The 14,206-nt window shown below is 32.2% G+C and overlaps 1 protein-coding gene across 7 annotated transcripts in view; it reads left to right on the forward strand.

The window, feature by feature from the left end:
* LOC112052587 (kinesin light chain) overlaps positions 1-14,206 on the forward strand; it is a 76,845-nt gene that overhangs the window by 59,439 nt on the left and 3,200 nt on the right. For 3 of the 7 annotated variants that reach the window (XM_052886243.1, XM_024091726.2, XM_052886242.1), the window contains 4 exons: positions 2,892-3,001; positions 4,604-4,720; positions 6,806-6,883; positions 10,395-12,252. In XM_052886243.1, the coding sequence (XP_052742203.1) occupies positions 2,892-3,001; positions 4,604-4,720; positions 6,806-6,883; positions 10,395-10,493 (404 nt within the window). In that variant the 3' untranslated portion in view covers positions 10,494-12,252. Of the gene's footprint in view, positions 1-2,891; positions 3,002-4,603; positions 4,721-6,805; positions 6,884-10,394; positions 12,253-14,206 lie in introns of those variants that run through there. The other 4 variants (XR_008251575.1, XM_052886244.1, XM_024091730.2 and 1 more) reach the window with 4 other exon arrangements.

Consider the following 14,206-nt stretch of genomic DNA (forward strand, 5'->3'; position numbering starts at 1 on the left):
TGTGTAGCGGTATGACGTCAGAGACGCGGTTAATTGCCGCAAGTAATAATTAAAAGTATCGATAAATCCGAACAGGATTAGGATCAATTTACACTGCCGCAGAATGGATTGCTATGGAACCATTGAAAGAAACAGAATCATAGTCATTCATTTGCAAGAAACGACAAAAAGAATTACATTTAATCATACAAAGATGTTCTTATGTAATAAGTAACTATCCAATAGGTATACAAATATTTAATTACAATAAAATAAAATTATTAAAATTATATAAATTAAAATTAAATTATATTAAATTAAATAGAAACAAATTAAAACTAGTGCGACGTGATACTAAAAGGGTTTCCACTCAGCTCTTGTTATGTTTCAAATTTAAAAAAATCTATGAGTCTTTTATCGTAAATAGACAACGATCTCCTATTAAAAAGTGGATGCACAATCAGCGACCAAAAAACGTCCCCACTCGATGAGTGACAGACACAACTTCTTGGCACTCAATTCAAGTAGTCGCATTTGCAAATTCAACCTTAAACTCAAGACTTAAGGATAAATTTGCTTTGAATTTGGGATTTTATTGATTATTGGACTATTTAAAGGTCTTTAGGTAGAATTTTCTTTACCAATAATCCTAAAACTGTCAAAGCAAAATTGGCCAGTTTTTAAGTGAAATTTTCTACATGATTGTGCGTCATTTTATTATAAGAGGTCAATGTAATTAGATGAAAATTTATACATCAGTTGACGCTTCCGTTTCATTCTATTCCGATTCAGTGTAAATTGACAATTAATTTTATAGTAATTTTGAGTAATTCTCTGACATAGACGTACCAACGTTGTCGTTTTATCTATGTATGTATTTTCTTGACCTACATGCACTGTCTTCTCTCGCTTCCCTCTGACGTCATAGCCTCGCGCGAACGAAGATTCAGTTTGTGATTATCCTATATTTAACTACAGACTTATATTTTACTAGCAATCATTAACCAAGTAATTAGCAAGCTGTATATCCAAAGCATGCCCGAAAGATTGGAAAGCACCTTACTGCCGCGTTTTAGATAGTGTATTAGTTTTAGTTTTTAATTCGATATAAAAATAATTTATTTTTAATAGATCATTTATCGCTTCGTGATTGCAATGATTTTATTTTCCTTTGGATATCGTTGACAAACTTTCGTGATGTTTTTAGCTCATTAGAGTAACCACGATATTTTTCTCGTGGTTATTTTATTTACAAATCTATATTAAGATATTCTAATATCTCTCATCCTTGATGACCTGTCAAATAATCTTGTTTCTTTTGGATATTATTTTCATTATTTTATTAGACATTATGAAATGAATTAACGCTACGGCTCATAACCGGTTTCCACATAACATTAAGTCAAGTTGTGTTTGCTGTTATTAAATGATATTTTATTTTGTAAAGTTGTCTGTTAGCACTGCTATGAGCCTTTCGATGCAATATGATCTGTTATAGTTATTTACTAGTTGTGTGTTATTTACATTTTTATTTAATGTAAAAAATCCAAAATATTCGCTATAAAATTTCTTTTGACATCAGTAATATATTAATTAAAATAGCTAGTACGAAGATGCGAAATATCCATTTTTAACAATTTATCTGCACTAAAATCATTCTTCCAAATACGGCTATTAAACCATATATTATGTTTGTGGTAGATTGTTAAGTAAAGCCAACAGTATTCCACTTTTAACAAAATTAAGTTATGACAATCATTTTTGAAATTGAAAAAATCTTTGTCTCTTATTATTTTCCTGATGAATCACAAGAGATTTAATGTGACGAATATGTAAGATTTTTTATATCACTTAATGTCTATATTATGAAATCCGTTATTTTAATTTGAATAATGTATTTATTATTTTAATTCCATTGAATTAAATAAATTCAAAACCGACATTAGCTTACGTATGCATTTGTTTTTGTTTTAATATTGATAACCTTAAAAACATACGAATGGGGTGTTTTTATGCCACTTGAGTGTTTAAATAGGTGAGTGACACAAGTTTGGATTTTATATAAGTGTGGCACAGGTAGGAAAGGGGTCAAGTTCTTATTTTTTGTTGCTTTATCACTTTTAACTATCAACAATATTTTGGTCACTATCAGTCTACCTCGTGTCACACCTTGCCGACTTGTGTCACATTTTTATGATCTTTGACGATTTTATACAATAATTGCATTGCTTTTTTAATTTTTAGGGTAATAGTGGTTTGATTAAATAACACCTTAATATTGTCTCTAGTTTTTGAAGTACAACAATATTTTGTATGTTAACGAGTAACCTCAAAATTATTAACTTATAAATATAAAATAATTTAGTGTTTATGTAAGATAAAGATATTTTAAAAATATTACAGATTAATTTAATGATTAATTAACTTAAGAACTGAACAAGATTAATTTAACTGTCAATTAATTTTGCAGTAATTTTGAGTAACGTTTCAAATGTTGTAACGTTATTATGAACACTAGCAGATGTCGCGTGATTTCACTCGCTTATTTCCCTTTCTGTTAGAGTACTAAGATAAATTATAGCCTATTTTACTCGCTGATAATATATAGCTTTCCATTAGCGGAAGGTTTTTTAAAATCGTTTCAGTAGATTCAAAGCCATATTAAGCCATATACAAAAACTAAACAAAAAAATCTTTCTACTTTATAATATTAATAGAGATTATATGTATGACTTATACCATATATAATTTTTATTATTAAAAACGCGTAGTTTGACAGCCGGATAGATAATTAGTAATGTCTAAAGTAAATAATTTTAACTTTTTTTATTGTTTTATCGTCAAAGATCTAAATTGTCTTTTTTATATATTATTTTATGATAGGCAACATTCTAAATGTGTGAACGTTTCAGGTGACAACAAGCCCATCTGGCAAGTGGCTGAGGAGAGAGAGGAGAACAAGCATCTGCAGAAGGAGAACGCGCCCTACGGAGAGTACGGAGGGTGGCATAAGGCTGCTAAGGTATTTTCTTACTACTACGACTAGATACTTCATAACATAATAAAGATATTCTCTTCTATTGATTATTCTATCTATGCGGGTGAAAGACTGCGCGGGTGTGAAATCATATATCGCGTATCGCGAAAATAACATCGGATTTGCTACCTTCTGATCACTTTGAAGGCGGTGCCAAGCCAGTGGCGTATTTATTAAAGCAGTTTCTGAAAGAACTTTATGAAATTGAGTTAATACATCACTGTGTTGGTATCGCCTTCAAAGTTTACATTACGTTGTTATTTTTCGCTTTTTTGTTTATTTTATTTTTCTGTGTTTAGCACCACAGTACGGGCAATTTCGTTATTTTCATTTCAACACCCGATTTTCATGAAAATTAAATGGATCTTTCAAACAAAAAATAATTTACAAAATTGGTTAAGAAATGTCCAAATTATGAGGTACAACATAAAAAAGACATACGCGTCAAATTGAGAATTAAAAAATTAGTGAAATAGACATAAAACTCCCAAAAAGGAAGAAGTTCTACGTTCGGCTGTATGTATGTTTTATGTATGTTCAGTGATATTTCCGTCATTTATGGACCGATTTTGAAATTTCTTTTTTGTTTAGAAGGGTGTATACTTCCAGGGTGGTTTTCCATTTGTATTAATCGAACCAGTCATAGCATTATTAATCCTATATTAACACAACTGAATATGACTTGTATGCATAAGTTGGGGTCTACCCACTGTGTCAGTTGGTCATTATTATAATGTTTGCTGTAATTATTAAATTCATTAAATTAAAGGTTTTGTTACGATATGTCACAATAGCATTGATTTTTTTATTGACTTGTCATCATCATCATCATAATATCAGCCGATGGACGTCCACTGCAGGACATATGCCTTTTGTAGGGACTTCCAAACACCACGATACTGAGCCATCTGCATCCAGCGAATCCCTGCGACTCGCTTGATGTCGTCAGTCCACCTGGTGGGGGGTCGGCCAACACTGCGCTTACTAGTGCGGGGTCGCCATTCCAGCTCTTTGGGACCCCAACTGACCTGTAACTTTTGTTAAAAATAATACATATGATTAAAAGTGATGATTTATCGTAATAATTTATTGTATTAATATTCTTTATCTTTTTTTAAAAAAAAAAATAAGAATATTTGCCATATATTTTTTTATTTTTAATATGACCAATATTCTCATTCCCCTCCAACTAGTCGGGAAAGAGTGTGCTAGGAGTGGGTACGACAATAGACCAACGGGGCGGGGATCGAACCACCACCCCTCGGTGATGAGTCATTTCTTAACTTATTTATTTTAAATGATGTATGGTTTGTTTATAAAATGTTATATAAAATATATTAACCATATCTAATTGTTCTAAGCTTATTATTCAAATTTATTTTCATTAATTTTAGAACAAGTAAATTATAATTATTATTTGGTGTGAAATTACTAGTGATTTATACTCTCATTTTGAATTTGTTTGTTGGTAAACAGTTCTCATCAAGAAAGGCTGTAGTATAGTTTCATTATTGTACATTTTTCACAATTCGGGTAAGATTATTCCCGTTGTTCTTTATAATAACGATGGATGACCGACGTTTCCAGGTGGACTCCCCCACTGTGACCACGACGCTGAAGAACCTGGGCGCCCTGTACCGGCGTCAGGGCAAGTACGAGGCGGCTGAAACACTCGAGGACTGCGCGCTGCGTAGCCGGAAAGAGGTGAGTCAGTCAGTCAATCAGTCAGTCAGTCACTGACGTAGGCAGGAACTACGCAGACGAGGGACTGCTTACGCCTCGGCTCGAACATTAACTTGTACAATCATATGCTACTTTCAAAACCTCTTCAAATCTCAAAACTTATATAATATATACACCTTTAGAATCATTTTCCACTACAGAAATAAAATGTAAAAAGTAATTATAAAAATTGACATTTTAAAGCATCCAAACAAGTATTTTACTGATTAAGAACAAAAAGACAGAGCTTTTACATATAGGCTTTTTTATTTATTTTTAGGTGCCATTTTCTATTGATTTCTTTTGACTAGAATCTATTTAGTATATGAGTATTTTGAATATATAAGCTGTTTTTGCAACAAAAATTTTGAGATAAATTTAAATGTGAACTTGGAGGTGACCTATGTTCACCAAGATCTCATTTATCTCTCAAAATCGGATCATTAATTTGGCCATGAAAAGATTACATACAGACTTTCCCATTTGTAATATTAGTAATAGTTATTGAACTATCGGATCTGGGTGATATTAACGTACCAAAATTTTGTATTCTTAGTGCGTGCATTCCTTCGACTGTGTAACTCCTGAAATAAATCTTTTTTTAATTTTTCAATATATTCAAAGTAGCTACTTTTACGCTCTGTTACTGAAAAACATCCAAACAAGTATTTTACTGATTAAGAACAAAAAGACAGAGTTTTTACATACAGGCTTTTTTATTTATTTTTAAGCATTTCAGTATTCAGTGGCTAAGAAATACCTAAATGAGCGCTTATAACAGCAGAAGTTAGAAATAACGTTTTAAAAATGATCGAAAAAGCTTGTTTCACTTTAAAGAACTGCATTTAAATTCTTGTATTTGATGAAATTTGGATTATAATATAAGCGCCCATTTTATTTAAAAGAGCATTGTGCTGAATATCGTCATTATTTTTTGGTCATTTGAGGACAAACGATACTTTTAGTATCAACGATCAAAGATTTTGCTTTTGATCGATTCTCCATGATCGCGTCTTTTTCGCGTACATCACTCAATTCCTGCGATTGCCATTCCAAACTCTGCATGTTTAAGTATCACAATAAGTATTTTTTTAATATAATAAGTCATATTACCATCAAATACATATTTATATTGAAATTATTTCTTACGAATTTTATCAAATAAATATTTTTGACTTTATTATAATGGTTCAAGTTTTGAAAAGAAAATTGTGTATCGCAAATGCTAAAGGTATCGATTGTGTGTTATGACCTTTTAAAAGTTATTATTTCAATATTTTTCTTTTATGTCACTAAAGTACCGTTAACTCTATATTAAATATTTCTAGATTAGTTACTACCTTGCATTAATATATTTTACTAACATATTTTATATTTATGGAATGATGATATTTATTATTATTTATTTTGAAAACTGTCAAATACATACGAGTATGTTGTATTACAAAAAATGGGACACAAATTAAAATCAATGAAACAATTTTGCACGCTGCCTAGCACGTTCCACCTCATGTAAGTTGTTGTCAGAAAATTCAATAAAATACTACTTTATTTTATAATTCGAGGACATTTGCTATTTATTTTGATATCAGAATAGATAAATTGTGCAAACAAATTTACTTAATTCAAATATGTCTGGAACGATGGGTTCAATGTATTTTTTTAACTAAATGTTAGTATTATACTTATAACATTTATATAGTTTGTATAGAGGAGCTATGCAAACTAATGACAAAATAGTATTGATAGGTCCTTTTTATTTAGTAGATGATGATTTTACTTTACCAAGTATACGTTTTAATATAATATTAGTCAATATATAGTTCTGTATACATTCTCGAAAATTAACGGGTAATATGTGTCTGAAGGGTAAAGACGTAAAAATCAATAATGTTTAACTAGCTTAACTCTGTATTATGCAAAGAAGGAATGCAACGGAAAAGAGGGAATTTCGTTTGTAAGTCTGATTTTTGAAGTTTTCATGCGGGATATATCGCGGGCGTCTGCTAGTTGGGTGTATATATAATAATTGGCAATACAAATGAAAGAGTAAAAATGCGGTTTTAGGCATTGGACATGGTGAAACAGACTCGGTCAAGGAGCGGCCGCGGCCCGCGCGACGTCGAACCGCGCGACAACGAAGAGGTCAGCCCCCCATCCCCACCATCTTAGGCTTTTGTATTCCCATTTCACCCAAGTTTTGTATCCCAGAATTTCTGGAGCTCCCAAAGTATCCCAAATTCCTCTAGCCCTTGTGTGTCCTAAATTCCCCATTACTGAAAAAAATTCACAACAATATGGCTATTTTAGAATTTGAACTATCCTGAGTACTATTATAATAATGAAATGTAAATGAACTGACTACACTAAAGCCATTCTTGAGGAGTACTGTTTACAAACAAATCAGAAATGAGAGTAGAAAACGCAAGTAATTTCATAACTTTTTTATTTTCAATATTCAATTGTTTTAGGCTTATTAATCAAATTTATTTTCATTAATTTAAGGCCAACTTAAAAATAATTATTATTAGGTTTGAAATGACTAGCGAAATATACCCTCATTTTTAATTTGTTTGTTAGTAAACAGTACTCCTTAAGTATGGCTTTAGTATAGACTAAATGCAATCGTTGTCGGAGTACGCCCGACTAGTTTTCAAAGTGAGAGTTGGGTTCAAACTGACTCGGGCTTACTCGGACTATAATGACGAGAGTTTTAGTCGTATTTATACGGTCAACTAGAAAGTCCCCTCCTCTCCTTCCTTCACCATACCCGAGTAAGTACGGAGTACGTACCATGGACCCTGTCGCGTATCCTTAGGTGTCTGCATTTCTTGTTTGCGCTTTTTCAGTTTTCACACGGTGTTTGCTTTTGTCTCTGTCTAGTGTAGAGGGCGTATCGTCGGCACGTTTTGGTGTTATATTTTTCAAGACGACAATCATCACTAAACTAAGGGTGAAAACATGCTTGGGACACCAGACATAAACTAAGAGTGCAAACATTATTGACATTCTGAGTTCTGACACAACAATAATATGCTTAGGCCACCAGACATAAACTAAAAGTGAAAAAATGATTGTGACATCTGACACCACTGAACTGAGTGCAATAATATGCTTAGGCCACCAGACCAACTATAAGTAAAAAAATTATTGTGACATCTGACACCACTGAACTGAGTGCAATAATATACTTAAGCCACCAGACATAAACTAAGAGTGAAAAAATTATCGTAACATCTGACACCACTGAACTGAGTGCAATAATATGCTTAGACCACCAGACAAACTAAAAGTAAAAAAATATTGTGACATCTGACACCACTGAACTGAGTACAATAATATGCTTAGGCCACCAGACATAAACTAAGAGTGAAAAAATATTGTGACATCTGACACCACTGAACTGAGTGCAATAATATGGTTAGGCCACCAGACATAAACCAAAAGTGAAAAAATGGTTGTGACATCTGACACCACTGAACTGAGTACTAATATGCTTAGGCCACCAGACATAAACTAAGAGTGAAAAAAATATTGTGACGTCGGACACCACTGAACTGAGTGCAATAATATGCTTAGGCCACCAGACATAAACTAAGAGTGAAAAAAATATTGTGACATCTGACACCACTGAACTGAGTACAATAATATGCTTAGGCCACCAGACATAAACTAAGAGTGAAAAAAATTTTGTGACATCTGACACCACTGAACTGAGTGCAATAATATGCTTAGGCCACCAGACATAAACTAAGAGTGAAAAAATATTGTGACATCTGACACCACTGAACTGAGTGCAATAATATGGTAAGCCACCAGACATAAACCAAAAGTGAAAAAATGGTTGTGACATCTGACACCACTGAACTGAGCACTAATATGCTTAGGCCACCAGACATAAACTAAGAGTGAAAAAAATATTGTGACGTCTGACACCACTGAACTGAGTGCAATAATATGCTTAGGCCACCAGACATAAACTAAGAGTGAAAAAAATATTGTGACATCTGACACCACTGAACTGAGTACAATAATATGCTTAGGCCACCAGACATAAACTAAGAGTGAAAAAAATTTTGTGACATCTGACACCACTGAACTGAGTGCAATAATATGCTTAGGCCACCAGACATAAACTAGAAGTGAAAAAATTATTGTGACATCTGACACCACTGAACTGAGTGCAATAATATGCTTGGGACACGTGACATCACTAAACTAAGAGTTAAAACACGCTTGGGGAACATTAGGTTCATTAGAAACATTGGTGACATCACTTATCTATGAGTGCACCATGTTTGCGACATCTGAAATTGTTTTACATCTGACACTGAAGTATGGATGAAGGCTCATGACACCTGATATCACAAATCTAAGAGTAAAAATGTTTTTGACGTCTGACACCTCGGCAGATGTCAATGTCATTTCATCCTCTGGCGTGCTTGTTCCCACCAGTGACTCCAGTTGAACTTGTAAAATAGTATATTATTCTCTAGTCTATTGAATTTGTTAGGGTTTACATTTTATAATGTAAACATATTGCAAATCTAGTCTCTGCAGAAGGTAGAGTTAGTGCTCTATTAAGAAAAGGCACTTGAGCCTTACTTTATATGATTCTCTCTTCTCTTTTATCATATTGTTTATTGTAGCCTGGGAAGACAGAATAGGCAACTGTTGTCTTCTTGAGTATAATTTATCTAAATAAATAATTTAAATTATAATCAAAATAAATGATCACGGTTTGACAAATTCATACAATTTTACTCAAGATATATTTTACAACAGTCTCACAACACTTTGCATTTACGTGATTCAAAATGATTGCACAAGAAATAAATTCTGCTTTGATACAACTTTAAATATATTGGTAGGTTAACGCATATACAGTATACATTTGCTTGCTTAAATATCGTGTGTTGTCTAGGTCAGTAGACGTTTTGATGTATTTAATGTGAAGTATTTGGTTATATGTTGTACATGTGTGTGGCAGCGTAGCAAGCATAAAAGGAGTCAGATAGTATTACGTTATGATATGAAGTCACTTTTGGAATATGTACAAATTCGTTAATAACCAAGTGACTGATTTCGTCAGACTATTCCGGGAAGTCTGATTGGTGAGATGACAGACCGTGTGTGTGTAAACTGAAAGAACGTTATCACTGTAGATACACTTACAGTGCAGTCTAAAACACACACACACGTGCTAGTCAAACATTTGTCTGTACACCTCACCAGTTAACTTCTAAAGCAAAACGATATTCCCGGAATAGATTGACTATAACATAAGGTTACAAAAGTGTCTTTATATTTAAATAAAATATAATGCACGGGGCAAGCTTTTGGGTACCTATCTAATATTAAAAAAGAAATCGGGAGTATATAAATAAATAATTGTGATTTTTTAATTTTATATTCGATTGTGATTCTTTTATGCTATAAAATCAAAATTATATTGATTTACACTGAATATTTATTTTTCAAAATATTTATTTTTACTATATAAATGTAGTACAGATTATAGCACTATTTATTTTATTTTATATAAATTGTTTTTTTTTTTATTGTGTCGCTTTAACATGCATCATCATACGGGTCACGCTTGTATTTTTGGTTGCATATTTTTATTTGTTTCTTTTTTTGTTGTTTTGTTACATAGGGCACGAACCCGGCGAGTGAACCCCGTATGAACCTAAAGTCGAAACTGTTCAATGCGCTAGGCATCAACACAGGGAGCAATGCGCCGCCGCACCAGTAGTATACAATAAACCTAGTTGTCTAGGTATTAATTTTAAGCACTCACTCGCTTCTATGTGAACGCTCCTCGAGCCGCTGTAGTGCGAGCGACCTATAGTGGGCTAATCTATAATCTATGGACGATATCTCGCTGCGGATTGGATAAATCATGTTATCAATAGTTACGTGCAAGTGATATTTTATCGATAATAAAAGAAATGTTCACGCACAGAGTAGATAAGTGCGTTCTCTCATTTATTGGTCAGTGAGTGCGCGTTTTCGTACATATTCGATTGCGTAAAAGTAAACTAGATATTATATGGATCTACTTACCAGACTGTTTTCTCTTGTGTCTCTTCTTCAAAATATAGTAACTATATCTAATTGTTCGAAGCTTATTAATCAAATTTATTTCTATCAATTTAAGAACAAGTTTAGTTATTATGTGCTATTTATACCCTCATTTTTAATTTCTTTGTTGGTAAATTGCACATCGAATATGACTTCAGAGAGAAGAGGGAACAAAATTTCTATTAAACGATAAAATTATCGACAAAACGTTTGACATCACTCCGCTCTGTTCACATGTTTTTCAGTTGTGCCTGCAGTGAGATTTTGTCTATACCATAATCTATGGTGCCTTTTTGGACCTGTTAGCTCACTATTTTATATACGAGGATCATTCATGTCTCACACTCAAAATGCCCGCCCGCCTATTTCTACTGTATTTAGTTATTTTATTATATTAACGCTTTTATCGTTTTACCGTTTTACTCGCAGACGCGATCAAAATCATGTGTTATTAATATATAATTAAAACAAAATTAGTGTTGCATAATTCTGCCTCTGGAATCAAATATGGCGGGCTTTATATTCTAGAATAATTTATTAGCATGCATTAGGATTAAGAATATGAAAAAAAAATACGAAAAATAATTAAAAATAACATTATACGATCGAGATGTGTGATAGAATAAAAAAAATATGATGGAAGCATGTATACCGTCCCGAAAGAGATGTAATATTAAGTTTATATTTTAATTATAGAAAAAAAAAGCATGGTAACACCAATGGTGCGTCGTTTTTGTATTTTAGATGTTTTTTTTAGTTCATGACATTTTGAAATGTTGAATTTTACGCAGCCTGTTGGAACTTTGTTTTATTAAATATCAGTATAACATACATACATATATATATATTATAGCTATTTTTATTGTAATACATAACATATTATGTGATATTACATAAGCATTTATTTCTAAACAAAACGGTACGTAAAACTCAACGTCAGGGCTCACTATGACATTCGAAACCGGCTTGTGACGTCATACGTGACACGTAGAAGTGTCAAATACGACGCCACTTTGACAGTTTGCGAATACGTCAGAGTCTAGCGTATAGACTACGGAATCTGAAATCTATATTTGCATTTATTAAATTGTGGTGTGTTAGAAATATTTATTAATCGATATTTTGCATGTGAATACAACGATTTCATTTTATTTGCTTACGATAAATAATTATTATATTTTATTTGCTGATAATAAATAATTTTATTAATGTGAAATGGATAATTATTATTATTGCTAGAGAATGAATGGATGTATTTTTTTTTCATTGTGAACGTTGTCATGCATATTTTATCTGTTCTATATTATACCAATAGTAATGTTATTTTTTTTAATAATGTTATGCTTAAACTCATTCCAGTGTAGCGTATATGTTTCGGTCTTAAGTTTTATGTGAGAGTCTGTGTAGACGTGCACGATGAAATGCAAAAACTGTTGAAGGCTCAAGGGCTAGAACTCAAAGCCGTAAAACTATTAAAAAAAAGAAATCGGTTGACATATTTTTTAAATTGGTTAACCTATTTTTCGGTTGCTTGGTTATTCCATCGTGCGCGTTTAGACTTATAATATAAGTTTTTAAATATTTTTTTTATAATTTCAATTTTTTATTCGTACAAGGGTGCTGCTTGGGAATGTGAATTTTAATTTTACAATTACAATTTTAATTATTACTATTATTATTGAAGAAACACAAATTTGTTTTACATCGTTTTATTACTTACTGAGGAATCTCTGTTACGAAATGCCGACTTTTGCAAGAGTACCAAAAATATAAAAAAATAATAATATCGCCACCTTGTCTCTATGTCGTGGTTTCGAATGGTAATTTTTAATTGTTAATAAATATTTATGTATCATTTGTTTTTGTTTTATTTACTCTTTTATTATTTTTCTATAAATAAAATACAATAAGGTGAGTCTACAGTGTTATGCAATTTATAGCCCAAACGGAAACTTAAACAAGTTTCCGTTACAGAAATAAAATCTCACTGCACTACAGAAATAACGCATGTAAAGGCATATTGATAAACGAAATTGCGGCTTTTGCTGTTAGATTTTAGATGCATGTAGCATCTCAACCATTCGCTATACATTTAGTGGTCATTCATTATACTTGTTTCTTTATGTTTTGAAAAAAATTGGCAGATTTTTTTAAATGTGACTTACATAATTAATGAATTCTTCTTTCACAATTTCGATCGATAAAAACTTATTGGTAATTTGTTATACTTTTATGTATCAAGCAATGATCAAAGAAATAATAGTTTTACAAATTTTGTATCATATAAAAATATCTGATATTACATTACGGAATGTTTAAAGAAGAAGAAGAAATACTTTATTGCACACAAAAATACAATTATAAATTGAAACATTAAAAACATAAATTAAACTTAAAAGGCGGCCTTATTACTATAAGTAATCTCTACCAGGCAACCCCAAGAATTAAAAAAAAAAATTGTGATATTTGGCAAGTTTGGCAAATGTCGAATACCATAGTCATTACTTTTTTTTTAAAAAATTATTTAGACAAAGGTCGACATCGTACAGCCTTGCCAGTACATCGTATATTGTTAAAAATTATAAAACATTTTTTTGTCATATTTGGCAAATGTCGAATACCATAGTCATTATTTTTTTTTTGAGAATTATTTAGACAAAGGTAGACATCGTACAGCCTATATATTTTACGACAATGGAGTGTAAATTGCATAACACGGGGCAGGGCGCGGGCGCGGTGTCCCGCAGCGCCAGTTTCACGAAACTCCGCGAGTCGTTGCGGCGCTCGTCCGTGAGGCTATTGCACCGCCTGGCGGGCCGGCACTCCGCCCATCTGCCTCCCGACGTAGACTACACCCAATACAACGATCCGGACAGGTTTGTTTTGTTTTTTTTTTCTCAATCCTAATGCCGGCTCTACACATTCGTATAAAGTTCGCGGTTGCGTCATCGCTCGCAGAATCTTCTAGCTCGACAAAAATACGTTCTTAACACACTTGTCTAAAATATTATAAATTTAATAAGAAAATACAAATATATTTATTTCGAAAATTCAAAATTCATTTATTTCAAGTAGGCTCAGTTTACAAGCACTTTTGATACGTCAGTTGACTATTTGTAAAGATTCTACCACCGGTTCGGAAGGCAGGTTCTGTTGAGAAGAAACCAGCATGAAATTCAACAGTTGGTTTTTAAAAAAAAAAAACGTACAATAATATAATTTACAATTGATGACTACGTTACAATTTCTTATAGTTTTACTTCCTGTGTGAAGGTGGAAGCTGATCTAATCATAAAATATTGTTTACAGCAGTAGGATATTGATTGAAACTATCACAGTAAGTTTACAGCTTACAGTTATTAATTACTACAGTAATTTGCATTT

This window comes from Bicyclus anynana, chromosome 16, assembly GCF_947172395.1.
Source record: "Bicyclus anynana chromosome 16, ilBicAnyn1.1, whole genome shotgun sequence".
Taxonomy (NCBI): domain Eukaryota; kingdom Metazoa; phylum Arthropoda; class Insecta; order Lepidoptera; family Nymphalidae; genus Bicyclus; species Bicyclus anynana.